This window comes from Sclerotinia sclerotiorum, genomic scaffold, assembly GCF_000146945.2.
Source record: "Sclerotinia sclerotiorum 1980 UF-70 scaffold_1 genomic scaffold, whole genome shotgun sequence".
NCBI classification, from domain to species: Eukaryota; Fungi; Ascomycota; class Leotiomycetes; order Helotiales; family Sclerotiniaceae; genus Sclerotinia; species Sclerotinia sclerotiorum.
Genome location: NW_001820835.1, coordinates 892,743 through 911,435, shown reverse-complemented (window position 1 = coordinate 911,435; position 18,693 = coordinate 892,743). Strand labels below are relative to the sequence as shown.

At 44.1% G+C, this 18,693-nt stretch overlaps 7 protein-coding genes across 7 annotated transcripts; 3 read left to right on the top strand and 4 right to left on the bottom strand.

Annotated features, from left to right (window-relative positions):
• Nucleotides 1–934: 934 nt before the first annotated feature.
• On the bottom strand, nt 935–2,381 carry SS1G_00353 (hypothetical protein; the record flags this gene model as incomplete). The annotated part of the gene is made up of 2 exons (XM_001598217.1): nt 935–2,279; nt 2,344–2,381. 2 exons carry the CDS (start codon nt 2,379–2,381, stop codon nt 935–937), a joined length of 1,383 nt encoding a protein of 460 aa, XP_001598267.1.
• Nucleotides 2,382–3,932: 1,551 nt separating this feature from the next.
• Nucleotides 3,933–6,044, bottom strand: SS1G_00352 (hypothetical protein; the record flags this gene model as incomplete). Its single annotated transcript, XM_001598216.1, has 4 exons — nt 3,933–4,034; nt 4,184–4,815; nt 4,868–5,247; nt 5,293–6,044. 4 exons carry the CDS (start codon nt 6,042–6,044, stop codon nt 3,933–3,935), a joined length of 1,866 nt encoding a protein of 621 aa, XP_001598266.1.
• A 1,286-nt stretch (nt 6,045–7,330) lies between these two features.
• On the bottom strand, nt 7,331–8,806 carry SS1G_00351 (hypothetical protein; the record flags this gene model as incomplete). The annotated part of the gene is made up of 1 exon (XM_001598215.1): nt 7,331–8,806. The coding sequence occupies one exon, from the start codon at nt 8,804–8,806 to the stop codon at nt 7,331–7,333; it is 1,476 nt and encodes a 491-aa protein (XP_001598265.1).
• Nucleotides 8,807–9,467: 661 nt separating this feature from the next.
• On the top strand, nt 9,468–14,022 carry SS1G_00350 (hypothetical protein; the record flags this gene model as incomplete). Its single annotated transcript, XM_001598214.1, has 4 exons — nt 9,468–9,606; nt 9,667–11,834; nt 11,894–13,050; nt 13,104–14,022. 4 exons carry the CDS (start codon nt 9,468–9,470, stop codon nt 14,020–14,022), a joined length of 4,383 nt encoding a protein of 1,460 aa, XP_001598264.1.
• Nucleotides 14,023–14,689: 667 nt separating this feature from the next.
• SS1G_00349 (hypothetical protein) lies at nt 14,690–16,174 on the top strand (the record flags this gene model as incomplete). The annotated part of the gene is made up of 3 exons (XM_001598213.1): nt 14,690–15,140; nt 15,429–15,862; nt 15,929–16,174. The coding sequence occupies 3 exons, from the start codon at nt 14,690–14,692 to the stop codon at nt 16,172–16,174; spliced, it is 1,131 nt and encodes a 376-aa protein (XP_001598263.1).
• A 640-nt stretch (nt 16,175–16,814) lies between these two features.
• Nucleotides 16,815–17,140, top strand: SS1G_00348 (predicted protein; the record flags this gene model as incomplete). Its single annotated transcript, XM_001598212.1, has 2 exons — nt 16,815–16,958; nt 17,114–17,140. The coding sequence occupies 2 exons, from the start codon at nt 16,815–16,817 to the stop codon at nt 17,138–17,140; spliced, it is 171 nt and encodes a 56-aa protein (XP_001598262.1).
• A 306-nt stretch (nt 17,141–17,446) lies between these two features.
• SS1G_00347 (predicted protein) lies at nt 17,447–17,563 on the bottom strand (the record flags this gene model as incomplete). The annotated part of the gene is made up of 1 exon (XM_001598211.1): nt 17,447–17,563. The coding sequence occupies one exon, from the start codon at nt 17,561–17,563 to the stop codon at nt 17,447–17,449; it is 117 nt and encodes a 38-aa protein (XP_001598261.1).
• Between the last annotated feature and the right edge of the window lie 1,130 nt (nt 17,564–18,693).

Genomic DNA, 18,693 nt, shown 5'->3' with positions numbered 1-18,693 from the left:
CCAAATCCGAAAAGCTACAAGTGAATATTCCATTATCCAATATCGAGCTAGAGCGATAACGAGACAAAAGACAAAAGACAAAAGTAAAAATTCGAAAGAGAAGAGACTTAAGTGAATAGCATAGCAATACCCCCCTAGATAGGTATTGAGAGTGAATAAACTGAGTGAATAAACAGACAAACCAACAAACCAACAAAGCGAAGCGATCAAAGTTTCTCCGCTGGGAAGAGGGGATAACTCAGACTAGGTAGTGTACAGGAAAAGGAGAGAGAATCCATGAATTTCATCAATTGCAAACTAGACACTTTATTAACATCTGAACATACAATATATGATATAAAGATAGATCTAATATCCCATTCCATCTCTATCCTTAATCCATGATACCTAACAATGATACCATACATAAGACTTACCTATAGCTAGGTAGCGAAAAGTAAAAACTGATATCTAAATACCTAACCATACCAACACGCCGAAATCCTTCTTAAAAAATCCAAAAAACAACAACAACAACAACAACAAAGATACAAGGCTAAATCTAGCAATAATACAAACCAATTAATCAATCTTCAAAGCGACTATATATGTAGTCATCTCATCAATATCAGGGTATCTCAAACACATCCATCTACCGAATTTCCATCATGAATTACATCCATCCATCCATTCACAAGCCATTCATTCTCCTTTGCTCCATCCACCGAAGAGAAATTTAAATTTCAAACATAGAAAAACGAACCATCAAAATAGAAAAACAGCAAAACTGAGATTCTCCTCTCCAAAAACTTCGGCATTTTCTATGCTTTTTCCGTTATACCAACTCATCAGACGTTAATTTTCCCGCGATCTAGCCAAGTACTCCATCAAATCCGTGAGTTCATTCTGGTGCATATTGAACTGTAGAATATCACTATTCGTTATGTGCACTTATTCATTCAGTGCCAACTCTATCCTGCATAGGAACTTGTACCGCAGGAGCATGTTCAGCAGCAGTATCTTTGAATGCCGCTTCTGCCTGTGGTACCGAGTCCGATTCACCAACCGTTGCATCCTTCTGATGAACGGCATCCCAGCTCCAGTTTCCCTTGACAGCTTCGGCTTCCGCCTTTCTCAACCACTGCTCCCATTTTACTGTTTTTGGTGCCGCTCCACTAGTCTTCACCCAGCCGATTTTCTTTGTCTCTCGGATCGCGTACCATAGTGTTCGTGTAAACGAAGGCTTTCCTTCAACATCGTTTTCATCCTGAGCTAAATGTGCTTCCCGTGCTGATCCCGGCGTAACGTCTTCCCATACATAACTCGACAGATCCCAGAATCTCCCCTTGTTCATGAGAGCTACGCCCCAGAATGCGCCATTGAGAACTATGTAGGATGCACCGATGGAAATTTGCATTTGGAAATCACAATTTCCGAGAAGCACGACTGATACCATGAGTAAGAAGGTACCAATGCCGACGAGTACTCGGTACGGGTCCGTATCGACGTAATATTGACATTCTTCAGTTCCGTTGTACAATTCCCGGGCAACCTCCTCATCACATCTGACTACGATAAAGGCGCCTTCCCTGGTTCGGATCACAACGTCACCCAGTGGAACTTTGCTATTGTTATTGCGATTCATGAGTGCAGGTGACCAGCATGATGCGTAACCTACAATAGATGAGGCAAGAGAGATGGTGAAAAGGGCAACGCAAGCAGTTCCGTCATGAGTTAATACTGCCCATATGAAAAGACCAATGGTCAAGAAAAATGATATAAGAGATAAGCAGTTGAGAGGGGACCAGAATTTAGCTGGTACATGAGGTTTCTTACCATCTAGGCTAGCTGCGCGATGAGTAATTCTGGCTGCGAGAGTGTCCCGTCGTCGAGGTTGAACTTTCGTCCCACTTTCTAGATGCGCAGTTTCAATACTACTTGAAGCCGAAACCTGTCTATCTTTGTTTGTAGATGTAGATGGAGACGCTAACTGCCTCGGGGAATTCCTATGCTTGATTTCGAAAACTTTGAACTGAAAAGGCTTGAGCTCTTCTATTGGATGTATAATATTCGGAAAAAAGTTTAGAGATTGTACGTAAACTCCATTATGAACACCGACAACAGCGGCGTTGACTTGTGGCATTCGAGAAGGACGGGAGGATTTGAGGAGGACTTGTGGTGCGGGGATGATTCGAGGAAGCATGCACATCCATGAGGACGTCATGGCTTGAGAGTGTTCAGCCATGGCAGATTCTCCTATGACTGCCAATAGCGACACGATATCTAATCTCCATCCATCACTTGGGTAATTATTAGTTTGTGGTCAATATATGAGCAGTATGTGAAAAATGATGTCGAACATACCGAACCTCCTTCCCGGTGGGAAACCATGAACCTCCCATCTCAAGTCCTGTGCCGCAGATATTGTCTGCCGACTATCGTCTCGAGTCTTCGGATCTTCAAGTAGAGTCCAACCATAAGTAAACGCACCTGCGTCCCTTTTCTCTTTTCCCGATTCTAGTGTCTTCACTCTCAGCAAGTAGGTACGCTTTCGATATCTTCTCCGTCTTATCCGTATCTTATCATTCCCTCTCCAGAAAGTTAAGCATCATATAATGATCATCCGTAGAAAAAAAGAGAAGCCTACAGAGCCTCAAGCAATCCTACCTATATATGACATACATTTTATTCATTCCATACCCCCTCCACTATATAAAACAAGCAAGTCCCCCCATTCTAGCATCGCGTCTGACAAGCCCATGGAGCTGAAAAGACGCGGATCGGGACGATCATTACAGGGGGCTTGCTAGTAGGCTGTGTCTATATTTACCTGGTGGTAAGAGTAAGCCTACAAGTATGCTTTTTCGTCTGAAATGTGCTATGAACTTTTGGTAAACATATAAGTAATCCAATATTGCGTATATTTTACTCTCAATTTTTTACATATTCAAAATTCCCTTCTATAGCTACTATATCCATCTTAGACAGTTCAGAAATTGTGATGAAAATGTAGCGTTAGAAACCTACCAAGCATTTAGCGTCCGTAGTGTTCAGACCATCCTAAAGCCCCTAATGACTCCCTCCCGTCCAAACCAAAAGCCCTATGAGGCCTACGAGTCTACGACAGCCCGCGCCAAGCCCTAAAAGTGGATACCTAGCACCCTAAGCACCTCGTTCTGTTCTCTTTTCCAATCACATGTCCATCTAATTTATGTTTCGTTAGTCGACTACCAGCCTCGAGTCTCCCAATTTGTTGACAATATAAATACGGTGTAAGATTACATATATTGGAATCCTTCGAGAATTTTGCGTCGGCGGCTATGCATGAAATGGGGAAGAGAGAGGTAAGAAGGAGGCACAGTGATGGGGCTCGAATGAAAGAAAACCGAGTTAACTCCAACCGTTTGGACTCTTCGGAACGCTGAATTTTTCGTTTGTTAATGAAGGGGTTTCGCGTGGCGTCTGCGGTTTGTGAAATATATTGGTGTTCTACGCATGATTACTTGGGTAAAGAGACACGAGTACAGTACAGCACCTACTCCATTTGATAAATCTGAATGGTGTGTTTATTATTCGACACTATTAGATTTGCACTGAAGTGTTTTAAGTAGGCGTGTGATAATCTATTGGATCACGAACGACATTCGATAGTGTCACAAGTGCCACAAATGCCATATGTCGAAAAGCATTCGATCATAGTACATGCATTCATTTGTAGTTGCCTATCCGCAGGGTACCTGGCTGCGCGTGATTGCATTGAGGCTGAGTAATAATAGTCATTTGTTTCTTACTCATGTCAGATACGTCTCAGTTTCGTACAACTACAACAATATATGGAAGGTGAAAATTGAGACGCGAGCCCCATTGATAATCGAAATCATGAAACCATATAAAAATATAAATTAGAGTAAAGGCATCAAATCATAAAAATAATACACCCTAAACCGTAGTCATCAATCGTCTCTCATTGTAAATTCTTGTGTCCAAATCTCATGCACCTCAACGCCAGGTATCGTCTCGTTCCACCCCATTTTCTTATTTCCGTCTCTCCCAGCCTACTCTCACTCGATGGCATTAGAAGACGGCCGTGAACTTGAAACGAAAGAGCCTAAACGAGGCACAGTGCGCGTTTGGTCGCGATGACCTCTCCCAACATCTAGGTCATTGATCAATGTCGACCAGGCGCTGGTGTCCAATCACTCACCCAACTATATTCATCAACAATCCATTGACAGTAACCCTCCCATCTCGTAGTCCACTCCTTCGTGACGTCTTTTCTTTCTTCAGCATCCATGCAGCTATGCTCTAAACTCCATTTTGCAAGTTGTTTCCAGCCGTAAAGGGACATTGATTCAGAGCCAGTCATTACTTGATAGAAGTCGTGGGATAAGGATGATCTGCTATTGATTAGTGAGATTCCAAATGGTAAACGTTGAGGAACATGCCTATAAAATGTAGCATTATCACTATTAATCGTACAAGGCACATCGTTTGCTAGCAATATTGGAAGGTTATGTCCTGCAATGTTGGGAGTGAGACCAAGGACCTCATTAGAAATAGGACAGGACTCGATGGCGATATTCTTCTCTTTGAATATCTGCATGAGAATAGGGTGTCTCGCAACTGCATAACCGTGCCCGATTCTTTTTGCATTAAGTAATATCGCATCGAAAAGATTGCCGTCGACTTTGTCGCCAACCGATAATGTCTCCCCGCAATGAAATAAAAATGGGATGTCTAGTTTTTGGTCTCGGCATTTTCGACGGAATGCAAGAAATTCGGGCACGAAATGCCGAAGCTCATTTCCCATTTCTTCATGGCCCACAAGATCGAAACCTATACTCCCATTAATGGATGTGGATGGACTCAAAATTTGACCTAAACTAACCACATAGTAGTTTTTGATACTTCTTCTTCAAATCAATGCATTCATCAAGTGCTACCTCGATCTGACCCCTGTCGAATGAGCGAGGTGTGCAGTAAATGACTTTCATACCTCCGAAATACTGCTTGTTATTTCGAATCTCCTGCATAGTCCTATGCAGTTCTTCATTGATGATATTCAAAATACCTTCGTTACCAATAGTTCTCGTGCCATCATCAGATTTTAGTGAATTTGTGGCCATGAAATTGGGTCTTATCTCAGCATACTGAATGTTGTCCCTGACGAAATCCTGAATGCACTCTCGGGTGTAGTTTCTGAATGCCGACTCGTAAGCAAAGAGCCCTTTCATCATCTGAGTCCTGTAATTGAATTTTTCCCAAATACTAGTACTGTTAGCTGTAATTGCCCGACTGAGTGTGCATACATACCCGTGGCCCGTTTGAGAACAATCATGGGCTTCCTCTTCCGAAATAAGCATTTTCCTCTCGAGCCATATTTCGGCACCAGTTGTACCGCTCAACTTTCGACCATTTTCATCCACAAAATTGAATTCCTTTCGGAAATTCTTGTACGGCATCCATCTATTGGAGACGTAGTCGCCACTCATAACATTCCCCAGGGGAACATAAATTTCTTTCTCTTCACTCTTCACGTGGGTCGCCTCATGAGGTGTCATCACCATGAAAGAGATGCGTGACGCAGCGTAATTCCCCGGCGATGTTAGAGGAAGAGTGCTCCGTATGTACATTGCATCAATAGTCCTGGCCTGTTGTATCAAAAACCGTGCTGGTAAGCATGAATTGAAATGGATGTGAAGATGGGCGCCTTTGGGCATTCGTTTCGCGATCCCCATCAACTTTGTACCATTGATGAGATCCACGTTTCCCAAGAAGTGTTCTCCTTGAGTCCTCTTACCAGTAGCAAGACCTTTCGCGTCGACTGGTCTTCCATAAGTCTTGTCCCAATCATAGTCTCTGATTCTTTGGACGATTCTTGCTGCCTTTTTCTCCATTTCTGAAGCCGACTCTTCAGCTTCAGCATCAAATGCGGTCCTCCGTTCAGCTAGCTGAAGAGACTGGAGAGCTTTATCGTAATCCTCTGGGGTGTCGAATTCTCTTTTCTCAATCGCAACACGCCAAGCTTCCTTTGCTCTTGTCCTTGGCTTTCCAGATTGAGGCATCTTTGAGATACTGGACCTTGGCTTCTCTCTCTGGGCCTCTTTGATTTCACTGACTGGCGCTTCCTCGCCGTCTTCAAGTCGTGAGCACAGAACGCCCATCCCATCCAGCCGTATTATTACGGAGTTCTATAAGTAATGCTGCCTGGCAAAATTTTAGAGCTAGAATGACGATATGATAGTATCCCTACCGACTGTCATCGCCAACTTGCCCACATATGTTGGAAATCTTATTAGCTGTGAAAATTATCACGAAGTCGCATGCTCGAGTGTCCTGTAAGAGCTCAGCCACCCTTTTAAGATTACTGGTTGTTTGCGCCGGCGCTTCTATTGGCTGCGAACCTCGTGCTTGTGTGATAAGAGCGCTAGAGCTGCGTTAAGTAGTATTTTGCTAGCGCAAGTTATGCAACGGAATTAAGGTAGGCTAGAAAAAGGAAATTTTGCTGATCAAATTTTAGTCATCCAGAAGCGAATTAGCAAAAGGAGAAACAATAACTTGTGGTTGTACTCTAGTGTATTTTCGAAAGGGTCGAAAGGGTTGTAAACAGACTTCGATGGTTGATAGTTGAAGGGATTCTAAGTCATCGAGATAAGCGTGCTTATCACCACCCGAGCTGGTGAGCCTGGCAAAAGTAAGGCTGATTACAAGGTAATTCTTGTGACCATTGCACCGCAACTCACTACATACATATACAAGCTATGCCTAAGGATGACGTGACCATTGACCATGTCAGTTAACGACGGCCGAGCTTCGCCTCTTACCGGTAAACTTTGAGGGTGATAATGGCATAGTTAGCTGTCCACGTGAGCTACAGTAGTTTGCCGAACACCCACCAGCACATGTACAGCACATAGGTACATATATATGACTACTGTAGCTCGTCTCTGAGAACATTGGGAAATTGGCGTCATAAACACTGGCCTGGGCACTTCAAAATCACCACCCAAGTGGAGAATACGCTCTGCTGTGAAAGACATTGAATCACCTGATAGAAGCCTGGAATTTAAGCCTCAAGATCTAGTGGATGGGATGTCACCCGGAACGTTCTTGGTGCATTCATACAGTGGAAGTTGGTGTGCGGAAGATGAATCGGGGAAATGTATTATGTGCAGAGGACAACTTTTGTATTATGAATATAGCGACGCTACTCTATCATGTGAATTTGCGCCAAACGCTCCTTTGCTACCCAGTCAATACTTGATCGCCTTCAAAGGCTTAAACCTCTCTCATGCTAAAACAAACATTGACAGCAATTAATTAACAGACTACCAAAACAGGAGGTAGATCTCTAGTCATCGAATTTAATGCCTTTTTTACCTTCTACGTCAATGTAACCACCTCTGTAACTTCCACGCTTCTTCTTGTTCTTCTCCTTGGTAAACCCTTTGCCTTTTGTAACGATCAAATCCTCATGAGCCTTCTGAGCGTAATCATATGGTACATATGCATTACTAGACAATCTCGGGTCGACTTTGGTGTCTTTGGGAATGCGAGAAAATGGTACGTTCTGTTTCCTAGGAAGCTTGGCAGCAGGCATTGGTGGCAATGGTGGATCTAATTCTTTCTCGTTTGGTGGACTCTTGCCTTCAGAAAGAGTCTCGCTTGTGTCTGAGCTAGTTGCTGTCTCCTTCTTTGCAGCTTCGTCGGAATCGCTTCCAGAATCCGAGTCGGAACTGGAACTGGAATCGGAAGGTGAATCAGAGTCAGAATCAGGTAATGGAATTTTCTTTGCGTTCGATTGTGTAGAAGAATCGGAATCGGAGTCGGAGTCTGAGCCGGAATCTGAGTCGGAGGAATCAGAAGAACTAGAGTTATCTTTAGTTTTCGCGGCTTTAGATTCGTCTTCTTCAGAGCTAGATTCGGATGAAGAGGTCGACGACTCTTTGGCAGCGGCAGCTGTTTTAGCCTTCTTGGCTTTGGGGGCATCTTCTCCTGAAGTTGAACTAGCATCGGATGAAGATGAATCAGAATCGGATGAAGATGAATCGCTATCTGAGGTAGCTTTGCGCTTCAAGACATTGACTTTTGGCTTCGGCGGTGGAGACTTAATGGCTGATGGCGCATCATCTTCGTCATCGGCATCGCTGTCGGAACTGCTGGAGGAGGACGAAGAGGATGATGAGGATGATGAGGATGATGAGGAAGATCTTCGGGCAGAATTCTTCTTGGCTGGAGGAGCATCTGCCATCTCAACATCACTTTCCTCTTCACTGCTGGAGTCGCTACTATTGCTGCTACTGCTGCTGCTGCTGCTGCTTGAGGAATCCGCAGATGAAGGCTTAGCTGCCTTGTGCTTTGAAGTTTCGTCCTTTTGAATGGCTGCAGCTTTCAGTGCTGCATTCTCCTCTTTCAATGTTTGCCATTCAGTGTAGATATATTCAAGAGAGAAAGAGGCAGTTTCAGCTCCTGCTTTTACCTCATCTCTGCTACGACGTTCAGTCTTCAAAGTGCGACTGGTTTGCATGAATTCGTGCTGTTCGAGGAATTTGCCGACAAGATCGAGTAAATGGGAAGGAATTCCTGACTTGGGAGGTTCGCCAGCATCGCGACGGTTGAGGAGATCTTGTGCGACTTGCTTGGCTTGTTTGTTCTTCGATCGTCCTTCATTGCCAGATTTGGTAGCTGAGGCTTTATTTGCATCAGTACCAGAGCCAGCAGGGAAGAGCCAATCTGGTTGTGGTTGACCCGAGGGATTCTTTCTCTTTCCCAATGCCTGCATATTGGCATTGTCTCCCATATTGCGTTTATTTTGCTTCGGCCTCATACTTGCTAATGTAAAAAGTTGAAAAATTGTCTATGTTTGGGTATTGATCAATCGCAAAATTTACAATTGTCACAGCTTATCTATCGGCAGAAAAAAAAAAGTTCCAAGGGAGAGTTGATAAAAACCCGCTTATCTAGAATAGGAATAGTGTCATTCACCTTGATACGGTGTGCGATTAGAGGATCCAAAGCCTTGAGGATGTGGTAGCTAGACAAGAAGAAAAAAGGCAACTTCGAGCTGTTTTAAACTTGTAATTTACAATTTTTTATACTGTAGCATTTCTTAAATCTGAAAAATCTGTTAAAGGGAGAAATCACCCAAAAATACTCATCATTTTCTGAGGCATCGGACCTTACATTTCCCGTCTCGAAGCCCTCGCTTATGTAATACTAGTGGTACTAGTGCTTGCTTGATGTCAGGGAACAGAACCTAGGAGCTGGAGTGTCAAACTGTAAGCACCAAATAACCTAACATTTAACCTGCACCTCATATGCTCTTTTACCTCTGTGGGTTATGCTGTGACTTTTGAATACTGTTTACCAACACCCAAAAATGATTCTCGAGCCAACTGCAGAACAACTTCCAGTCCGCCTTCGCGAATAAATGATTGAAAGGGATACACAGAAAAGTCGCCTTGATTTAAAGAACGTGCCTCTGCCTCATGGACGGCTCTTCACGAAATGGCTCTAGCGGGGTCAATGGCAGCGATAGGAGTGGTATGAGTAGAGCGGAAAGGTTCGAAGATGAGAAGAGACGAATTATTGAAAGCTGTTTTGGGAAGAAGGATCCGGACGGCTCTTGTGAGATTAGTTCACTTTGCGATAGAGGTATCAGCCTGTGCTAACCACTCGGGCATTTAGTATTGGAATCATATATCACACATATTAGAATTATTGAGGATGCGGCATATCCATCCTCTCCACCTCCCACGGACGCCAATCCGGATGCTAAGAAACCTCGTATTATAATCGTCGCCGTGCGCAAATCTGGACGGGTTCGGATGCACAAAGCTAGGGAGAATGCGAATGGGAGCTTTTCAATTGGCAAAACTTGGATGCTTGATGATCTATCTGCGGTAGAGTCTTTCAGTGGAGCAGTCCCTACGACTGCGGAGGAGGAACAGCGCAAACAATGGGCTGGGGGTACGGGATTTACTGTGACGATTGGAAAGCCCTATTATTGGCAGGCCAACACTCAAAAGGAAAAACAATTCTTCATCGCAAGCTTGGTCAAAATTTACACGAAATACACTGGTGGAAAAGCGCCGGAACTCATTGGTTTTGATCCCAGAGAAAGGGAACAATTGTCTGGTATTTCAACTTCCGCACGACCACAACAACCTCCTTCCCAAGAATCTCGGCGGCCTCCGCAGCCCCAACAACCACAGTCTTCTGCATCTTCTCCATATGAACAGAGCCAGAGTCGACCGTTCAAACGAGAGCCGTCCCGAGAGCCTGTGCTGCGTAGTCAACCTAGTCGAGATGCTGTACAACGCCCACCAGGCCAAATGCCGGCCAATGCTAGTCCAGCTTTTCCTCCACAAAATTCCCGACCTCCTATGCGGCCACAGCGTGATGCCTCGCCAGGTTCATCTGCTAAGCCATTGGGTGTTAAACCTCAACAGAGTCACACAAGTCTGCGTAGGTTGGAAACCGGTAATCAGAGCCAGGAATCTTTTGGACGCAGTGACGACAGCGGAAGCTTACCGCCTCGTTCACGCGGTGGCGCTAATGGTTTGCCTAATGCCCCTGGTCGCTTTCCTGATAGAAGCGTCACACCCATTTCCCAACGTGGCCCTCCTGAGTCCAGCTTTCCAAGTCCAAAACGGGACAGGTCGACGGACCCGCCGCCAATGCCTGCTCCACTAACAATCCCACCCGAACGACGTCGACCTCCGATGCCAAATATTGGCGATGCGGCTCGCTTACGTGGTACAGATCCAATGGATAACATTGTGCCAGCGCCATTGGCTAGTCCTGGTATGCGCAGAGACGATATGCGGCCTCCCACTCGTAGCAGTGAACGATCAATACCTCGCGAGCGAGATACTAATGGAGATGGCAGTATCGACGCCAAACTCACAGAGGCAGCATCATTGGAACTGCTTCGTGATAATTTGGGTGATACTGGTAAGGATGAGGTGCCGTCGGTTCCTGCATCTGCGCCAGCTATTACCTCTCCTGTCTCTCCGGTCGTTTCGCCGACTACTCCCATTTTGCCATCGACGGAGGAGCAAGAGGACGAGGAAATGCGCCCCGGTCTTGGACCCATGATAAAGAAGAAATCCAAGGGCGACATTGCCAGCACTTTCCTTAGGGCCGCACAAAATGCTAATGGTTTCAAGCCTCGTGCTGGTGGCGCAGCTGAACGTCTTAGAGAAGCAGCACTGGCAGCTAAATCTCCAAACGGCCCTGATGGTATCACTGGTGTGGTCCCAGCTCCTTCCTTAGTTCGGGCGTTCAGTAATGATAGCGCAACTACGTTCAATGCTCCTCTCGCCGTTGTACCAGCTGCTACACCCGAAGCCCCTTCTACTCCGGTCGAAGCTCCTCCAGAAAAGTCCCCTGCACGCAATGCCAATCCTGAAGTTATTCCGGAAGTCAAAATTACAGTCCCGGACAAGGACATACCGAGCACTGTTGAAAGTCTTTCAAAGGCATCAGATACTGGTTCACTTGACAAGCCAAAGGCTCGGGAACCTAAACGTCCAAAATCTGCTTCTGAGGCAATGCAAAAAGAGCTTGCATCTTTAGGTATTGATCCCAGCTTTTTGGATGGCCGAGGCTCTGATCTTGTCAATGCATGGGATGAATTTGGTTGGGTTGGGGAAAGTGTGCATACAAAAGTTATTGATGGATTAAAAGATGATGTTGAGCGAGAGCTCAACAAAGTTCAAGCAGGAGGCTGGCTTAACCGATTAGAGGAAGAGGACGAACGAGTTGAAGCGATTAAAAGAGGGCTGGATACATGTATGGACGAATGTGACGAACTTGATGGTTTGCTCACACTGTATCTTGTGGAGCTTGGCGTGAGTTGCTTCATTGGATACATTCTTGAAGAATTTTGTAGATTAACAAATCACTTTAGACACTCAACGAGGACATTGCATACATCGAAGCCCAATCACAAGGTCTGCAGGTGCAAACAGCCAATCAGAAGCTCTTACAAGCTGAACTTCAATCTCTACTGGACACGATATCAATTTCCTCATCACAGCTCGAGTCCTTAAAAACGGCATCATTGGAACGTCCTCATGATCTCGAGCTGGTTGAAAAGTCTTTGGTTGTTTTGTTCAAGGCTATGGTTACTATCGATCCTTCACTTAGTATTTCTGTTCCTAGAAGAAGTGAAGATGGTAGCGTCCATTCCGGGAGAACCGGAGGCTTCGGCAACAGCGAGATTGGAAGCATGCGGGTCTTACAGGAGAAAAAAGATGTCTACCGAGCTACGAGCGTTGAATTCCTTCAACGTTTGTATTCCTTTTTACAAATGAAATTCCGCTCTGCAATTGACGAAACAAGGAAAGCGTTAGACCGGGAAAAGGGTGGTAATATCGCCAGAACAGCTGGGAAGGGCAAACTTGACCCACGCCATCATGATCTCGCGAGGAATATACTTTGGAGATATAGCCCACTGATGTTGTTCTCTAGGGAAGTGGCTCCTGATGAATGGGAAAAGTTTTTGTTAGATTACGAGTCTGCGTGTAAACCTTTGTATCAGGATGAATTCAGGGACGCTGTCTTTGCCTGGAAGCGGATTGCTAAGAAAGCACACGGGGACGAGTCTGAAAACTTGTTCACATCACAAATTGAGAAACACACTGAAGGCCTTGCAACTACAACCGCTAGAAAGCTGACGGTAAAGCGAAGTCAAACGTTGGCAAAGATACGATCCCCAGCTGGCGACGGTGGCAATAAGTCTACCGCAGACAAGGCGGATGGTCGACTACCTCCACATGAAGTATTCACTGGAGCTCTTGATGAAATGGTTCCGATTATGAGCATGGAGCAGAACTTCATTGTTGAATTCTTTCATATAACGTCACTAGAACAACATGATTTTGCTGAGTCTGTCGCTGCTGCTCCCCCAGACTTGCGACGAGGCGGCGACTTAAGAAGGCCAAAAGTTATGGATCCTAATCGGATATTGGCAAAACGTGTCGTACAGACCATGGAAGAAATTTACGCTTTTTGGGCTGGTGATATGGAAGCACTGGTAGACTGGTCCCTCCAACCCGATCCATTGTAAGTACACCCATTTAAAACAAATCGAAGGAAACCACTAACTATTCGAATAGGCAAGGTGTCGGTATACTCGTTTCAATTGAGCGCAAGCTTGTTGACCTCGAGGAATCAAGCCAGGAGTACCTGGCACGTACTCTCCAAAAGTTGCATGCTCGTTTGCTTGGTCTATTTAACAAATTCCTGGATGAGCAGATTCGAGCCATAGAAGACACTAAAGTCAAAATCAAGAAGCGAAAGGGTGTTATTGGATTCATAAGGATATTTCCTTCATTCTCCTCTGCAATAGAAACGATGTTGATGTCTGCTGATGGCCTTGAGGTTCGACAAATCGTAAATAATGCATATTCTCGATTGAACAAAACCATGTTTGAGTCTCTCAAGGTTATTGCGAGGGAAAACCCAAGTGCTCACACTGCAGGTGCAGATCCAGAGGACAAAGAAGCCCTCAATTATCAGATTCTGCTCATCGAAAATATGAACCATTACCTGGAAGAAGTGGATGTCCGCTCCAACCCGGTACTTGAAGAATGGAGGGAGAATGCTAGCCAAGAAATGGACGAACATATGACTTTATATCTTGGTGCTGTTATTCGAAGACCCCTAGGAAAACTTCTCGATTTCTTGGAAAGTACAGAGAGTCTTATGCTTTCTCGACAACCTGGTGAATCGGCTTCGAAGATCTCATCAATGCCAAGTCACTCCAAATCAACCTTCAAAAAAATCCTTGCTGGGTATGACGCCAAAGAAATTAGGAAGGGCATTGAAACTCTTAAGAAGCGAGTTGAAAAGCACTTCGGCGATGCAGATGACCCAGGACTCAGTCGAGAACTTGTCAGCAAGGTGAATCAACAATGCGAGAGATTTTACGAAAACGTCGACGATAGAATTTTGACAATCAGCAGAGATGTGTATGATGGAGAAATTATTGCTGAATGGACAAGAGCCGATATTGCTACAGCCTTCAGAAAGTAGGTGCCGTCATGGAGAAAGCAGGGTCCTTGGATTCTGACTCCATTGAACACAATTTTCCTTTAAATGTAATATGAGTGGAAACGTATAATGAAATAGGCGTTACGAAGGAGGGTGCAAGTAGTCATTACAATGGCGTCATCAACCTTGTAATTTTAGGGGATATACCATGCATTTGAAGAATGGAAAACGAAGAAAGAACCAATTTCCGTACCCGACTAGTACCTTTACATGTCTTGCCAATCTATATGAACAATTCGAGTCTGAGCTACTGTGAGCATATCCCACTGTTCGTCTCCAATCCTTGGCATTGGTGCTATGTACGTATGTACTACTACAATAGCCGAGGATATTAGACGGGAATTGACGGATGAATACACCGGCTCCTGAAGAATTTCGAGGCCGATCCACTTGACAATGATATGGTAAGCACTAGTAAATATGTTCCGCTTGCCCTCGAAGAGTACGTGTGATTTTGTTGTTGTCGAAACGCCTTTGAGTCGTGCTGAACATTCAATATCCAAGGCAGACTTAGTGCTTCTTTTTACTTCACATTCATTCCCCATTCGTATACATATGTCAGTACATTTGGGCTCGATTAATCAAATTCAACTTATATTCAGAGGCTCTTGTCCGAAATCAATAGGCACATCGATGCATTTGTACGAGTATGGCGGCTGCAACAACCATTCATCCGATCTTGGATTTCTCAGATCATGGGAATAACGAGAGTCATGCAACGTACGAGTTGGCTTTGAATGAATCTCGGTCTCCTCAAAATACCTTTGAATTGCGGCCAATAACCCGCCAAAGACAAATCATAATTCTCATCTCAAGCTTTTTGACAATATGTATCACGATTGGTCTCAACCAGTCTTATGGCGTTTTTCAGAGCTACTACATCTCCCCAGCTCAAAACATGCTTCCAAAAACCACGGGTAATGAAGGTGCATTGGTAGCCTTTGTGGGCACACTCGGGTCTGGTCTTACTTGGGCCGGCAGCATTGTGGTAAATCCAATGATGACAAGACTAGGTGCAAAAGGTCCAAAACACATCTGTATAATGGGAGTTGTCTTCATAAGCCTAGGATTTGGATTGGCAAGCTTGTGTAAGGAAGTCAGTAAATCACAACCCACACTTCACTCACTCGCTGAACCGTTTCATTAGGTTTGGCAACTTCTGTTGACACAAGGATTACTGTACGGCATCGGTTCATCGTTGCTTTACTATCCTATTCTAAGTACAGCACCTGAATACTTCAACACACACCGTGGTTCAGCAATGGGATTCATTCTGTCGGGCGCGGGAATTGGAGGGCTTATTTTCTCGCCCTTGATCCGCTTTCTTTTGACATCAATTGGGCCCAGATGGACACTCCGTTTGATTTCTTTCCTCGTGCTAGTCATAGCCCTGCCCATTGCTGCTACTGCAGCTTCATCACGATTTGTTGGAAGGCGACAAACTCATGTAGATCTCAAGTTGGCCATGAAGCCCGCGTTTATCTTCAGCGTTGGAGCTGGTTTCTTACAAGCGGGAGGAAACGGACTACCGCTCACGTTCTTGGCTGAGTACTCGGTAGCTTTGGGATATACTTCGGCTTTTGGTGCCACCCTACTAGCTGTTTCGAGTGGAGTTAATTCCATTAGTCGAGTGATGACCGGATTCGCTGGAGATAGGTTTGGAAGACAGAATACGCTAATCCTGTCGGTTATCTTGTGTGTCGTATCAGTATATGGATTCTGGCTAGGAAGTACTACTGCAAATGGTAACAAGGCGTTATTTTTACTTTTTGTGATATTCTATGGAGTTGCTGGTGGTGGTTACAATGCTCTATTTCCAACGGTACGTCTCTTCATTCCTTCCTTACTACATCCCATTCTATGCAAACCGCTTACATGCAAGCTGAAGACTGTGGCGGAAGTATTTGGACTTCAAGCCTACGCTAGTGTAAATGGATTTATATATTTTGTGAGAGGCCTTGGGACCATGTTTGGCAGCCCAGTCGGTGGCAAAATACTGGGGGAGAGTAAACTAGGAAATTATCGCGGGGTAATCTTGTTTGATGCGGCGCTTTTGTCTGGTGCTACTTTCTGTGTTATTGCCGTGCGACTATTTGATTCTAGGGAAAAGAGATCTTGGAAGTGGAAAGCATAATCATTGAATCATTATATTCAACTGTTGGTATTTTGTTGATTGGTGAGAAATTTGTACAAGCTAGGCCGAGACTCTACATCATCCCGGCCTTCACTGATAGAAGTGTGTATGCATAAAACTTTTGCAACACAGCCTCTTTCCTTCTAGGAGGCCGTTCCAACATCCGGCCCCATAAACATTGATGTGACATAGTCCTGATATAATCGCGTGCAAATTTTAAATCAAGGCCAAGCTACCTTAGTATTACAAAAGACCATCATTATGTACTAACTGCTGCTCATTGCAGAACTACTAAGTAAAATTAATGGCATGTACCTGCTGGGTAGTAAGAATCCAACAATATCAAGCGCATAATACTATTCACTATATGATTGAGCTCATAATAATATTGAATAATGAGAGGCCAATCTAGAGTCCAGGTGGGTCTATAGGGCTGAACAGCTTTCTCAATATCGAAGATTCAATTTTTCTTAATTTGTCCTCGATCAGGTCCTCCAATATTGATCCGCATCGACGGTCCAGGCTGGGAATTCATTGAAAGAGCATAGATCATTTTAGTCATATGTCCAAGCTTGCGTTCTAATAGTCCAAGTATTTACTTTTGCTTGTATGTTATCAATATCCTTTTAATCCACAAAATATGGCAGCAATCAGTGCTCGGTCTAAATTGATTGCTCGTGATCATTTAGTAAACAGTTTCATCAATCCTCTACCGCAAAAAGACACCTTCATTCAAGACTACAGTGATAATCTTGATTTGAAAGAGGGTTCAACTATTGACTTAGTATGGATATCCAACTATACATCTATTGTCCTGAGTATCAGTCAAGTTTTAAAATGTCTTGGAGGAGAATTAGGCTGTAATTCGAATTCTACTCTTCTTCGTGAGAGTCCCCTTTCAATTGACAATTCAAAGTACTAACCTTACCTATACAATAGAAAGCATACCTAAATCCCCGAACATGACATCATGGACTATAGACTCTTCCCCTTACAATTTAACCGAGTCGAATATTTTCTACTTCTCTATACATAATGGAAATACAAGGAATAATATAGCTGCATTTACCTCGCGCTATTTTAACATTAGTACATCAAACGATATTCCTGCCGTAACTGATACAGCACCATCGCTCTCAGCTAAAAGACACGAAGTAGCAGATCCAGTCTCTACCATTGACCTTCCTGTCGGAGCTGAAATAGGCATTGGCCTTGGTATTGGCGTCGTTTCTTTTGTAGTGGTACTTGCTATTGCACTGATTTTCCGACATATCAGGAGAAGTCGGTGTCGAAGGCACGCTGCGAAGAATCCGCGAATAAGTATTGTAAATGCAGGAGATAATTTGCGGATTCGCCGTGAATCGTGGGTGCAAGCTCTTCAAAATACATTTTATAAAGAACATAGGGATGATTCATCACAGTATCGATGGGATAGTCCGGATGATGTAATGCCTAGATATGATTCTCCCGATCTGAGAGAAGAAAGGGGTGTATTTGATGAAGTTCGTTTAGAGAATTCAGAAGAATATATTGATAGCCAGAATAACCAGTATATTAATCGCAATTCGGATATCCATTTATCTCCGGGGGAAGGAGTAGCCAGCCCCTTCATTAACGTTTCATGCGGCTCCTGGTCGAATTCCTTGGATAATTCCTTGGCCGATATATTTCAAGTCCTTGGTGTCGCATCTTCCAACTATCAACAATACCAAAATTGCTCTGTCGCTCAAACAAATTCACAACCAAGACCTAGTCAATATTCTCGTCACCAACTAGAAAGATATATACCCAGAAAAACCTCCATTAAACTCCAACGCCCGATGCCAACCTACGCTCCATGGCATCAACATGAATTAATACACAGGTCAAACTCGATATGGAGTATCCAATAAACACCTACTCAATTTCAATTACGATCTCAAGCAAAAGTGAAGCAGGAAGTTAAGCCTAATGCGAATAGACAGGCGGCTGTAAAAGAAGGATATTCGACTAGCTATAGTACAGGTCATAAACTTTCTGTTAGTACAAAATCTTTCAGAATCAAGCAGAATCTGGAAACTACACCAAAGAGAAAATCAAAAGATCATACACCTTATCACACCCCGCAATTCGTGTCTCCATCTGTCTTCAAAACATTAGATCTACAACAAACCCCTTCCCTCCGAGCAGAGCCAGAATCCGAGATAACTCACGGAGCAACATATCAAAAGCAAGAAAAAAATCAACTACCCCATCCACTGAAATCACACCCTCAATATCAATATCAATCTCAATTTCGTCTTCCACCCCAAGCTCTCTCGCAAACTAAATCCCCAATCCAATACTCAACATTCATACTCCCTATAGCAGGACAATACCACTTAGAGCCAGGCACTCATTACCCTAGTATACCTGAACCCGAGACCTCTGAACTCGAAGCTTTGAATTCAACTTCAACTCCCACTCCAACTACAGCTTTAAAATCCAACTTCTGATGACTACCGATATCCCAGCGAGGAATCACGGAGAGAAAAATGGTG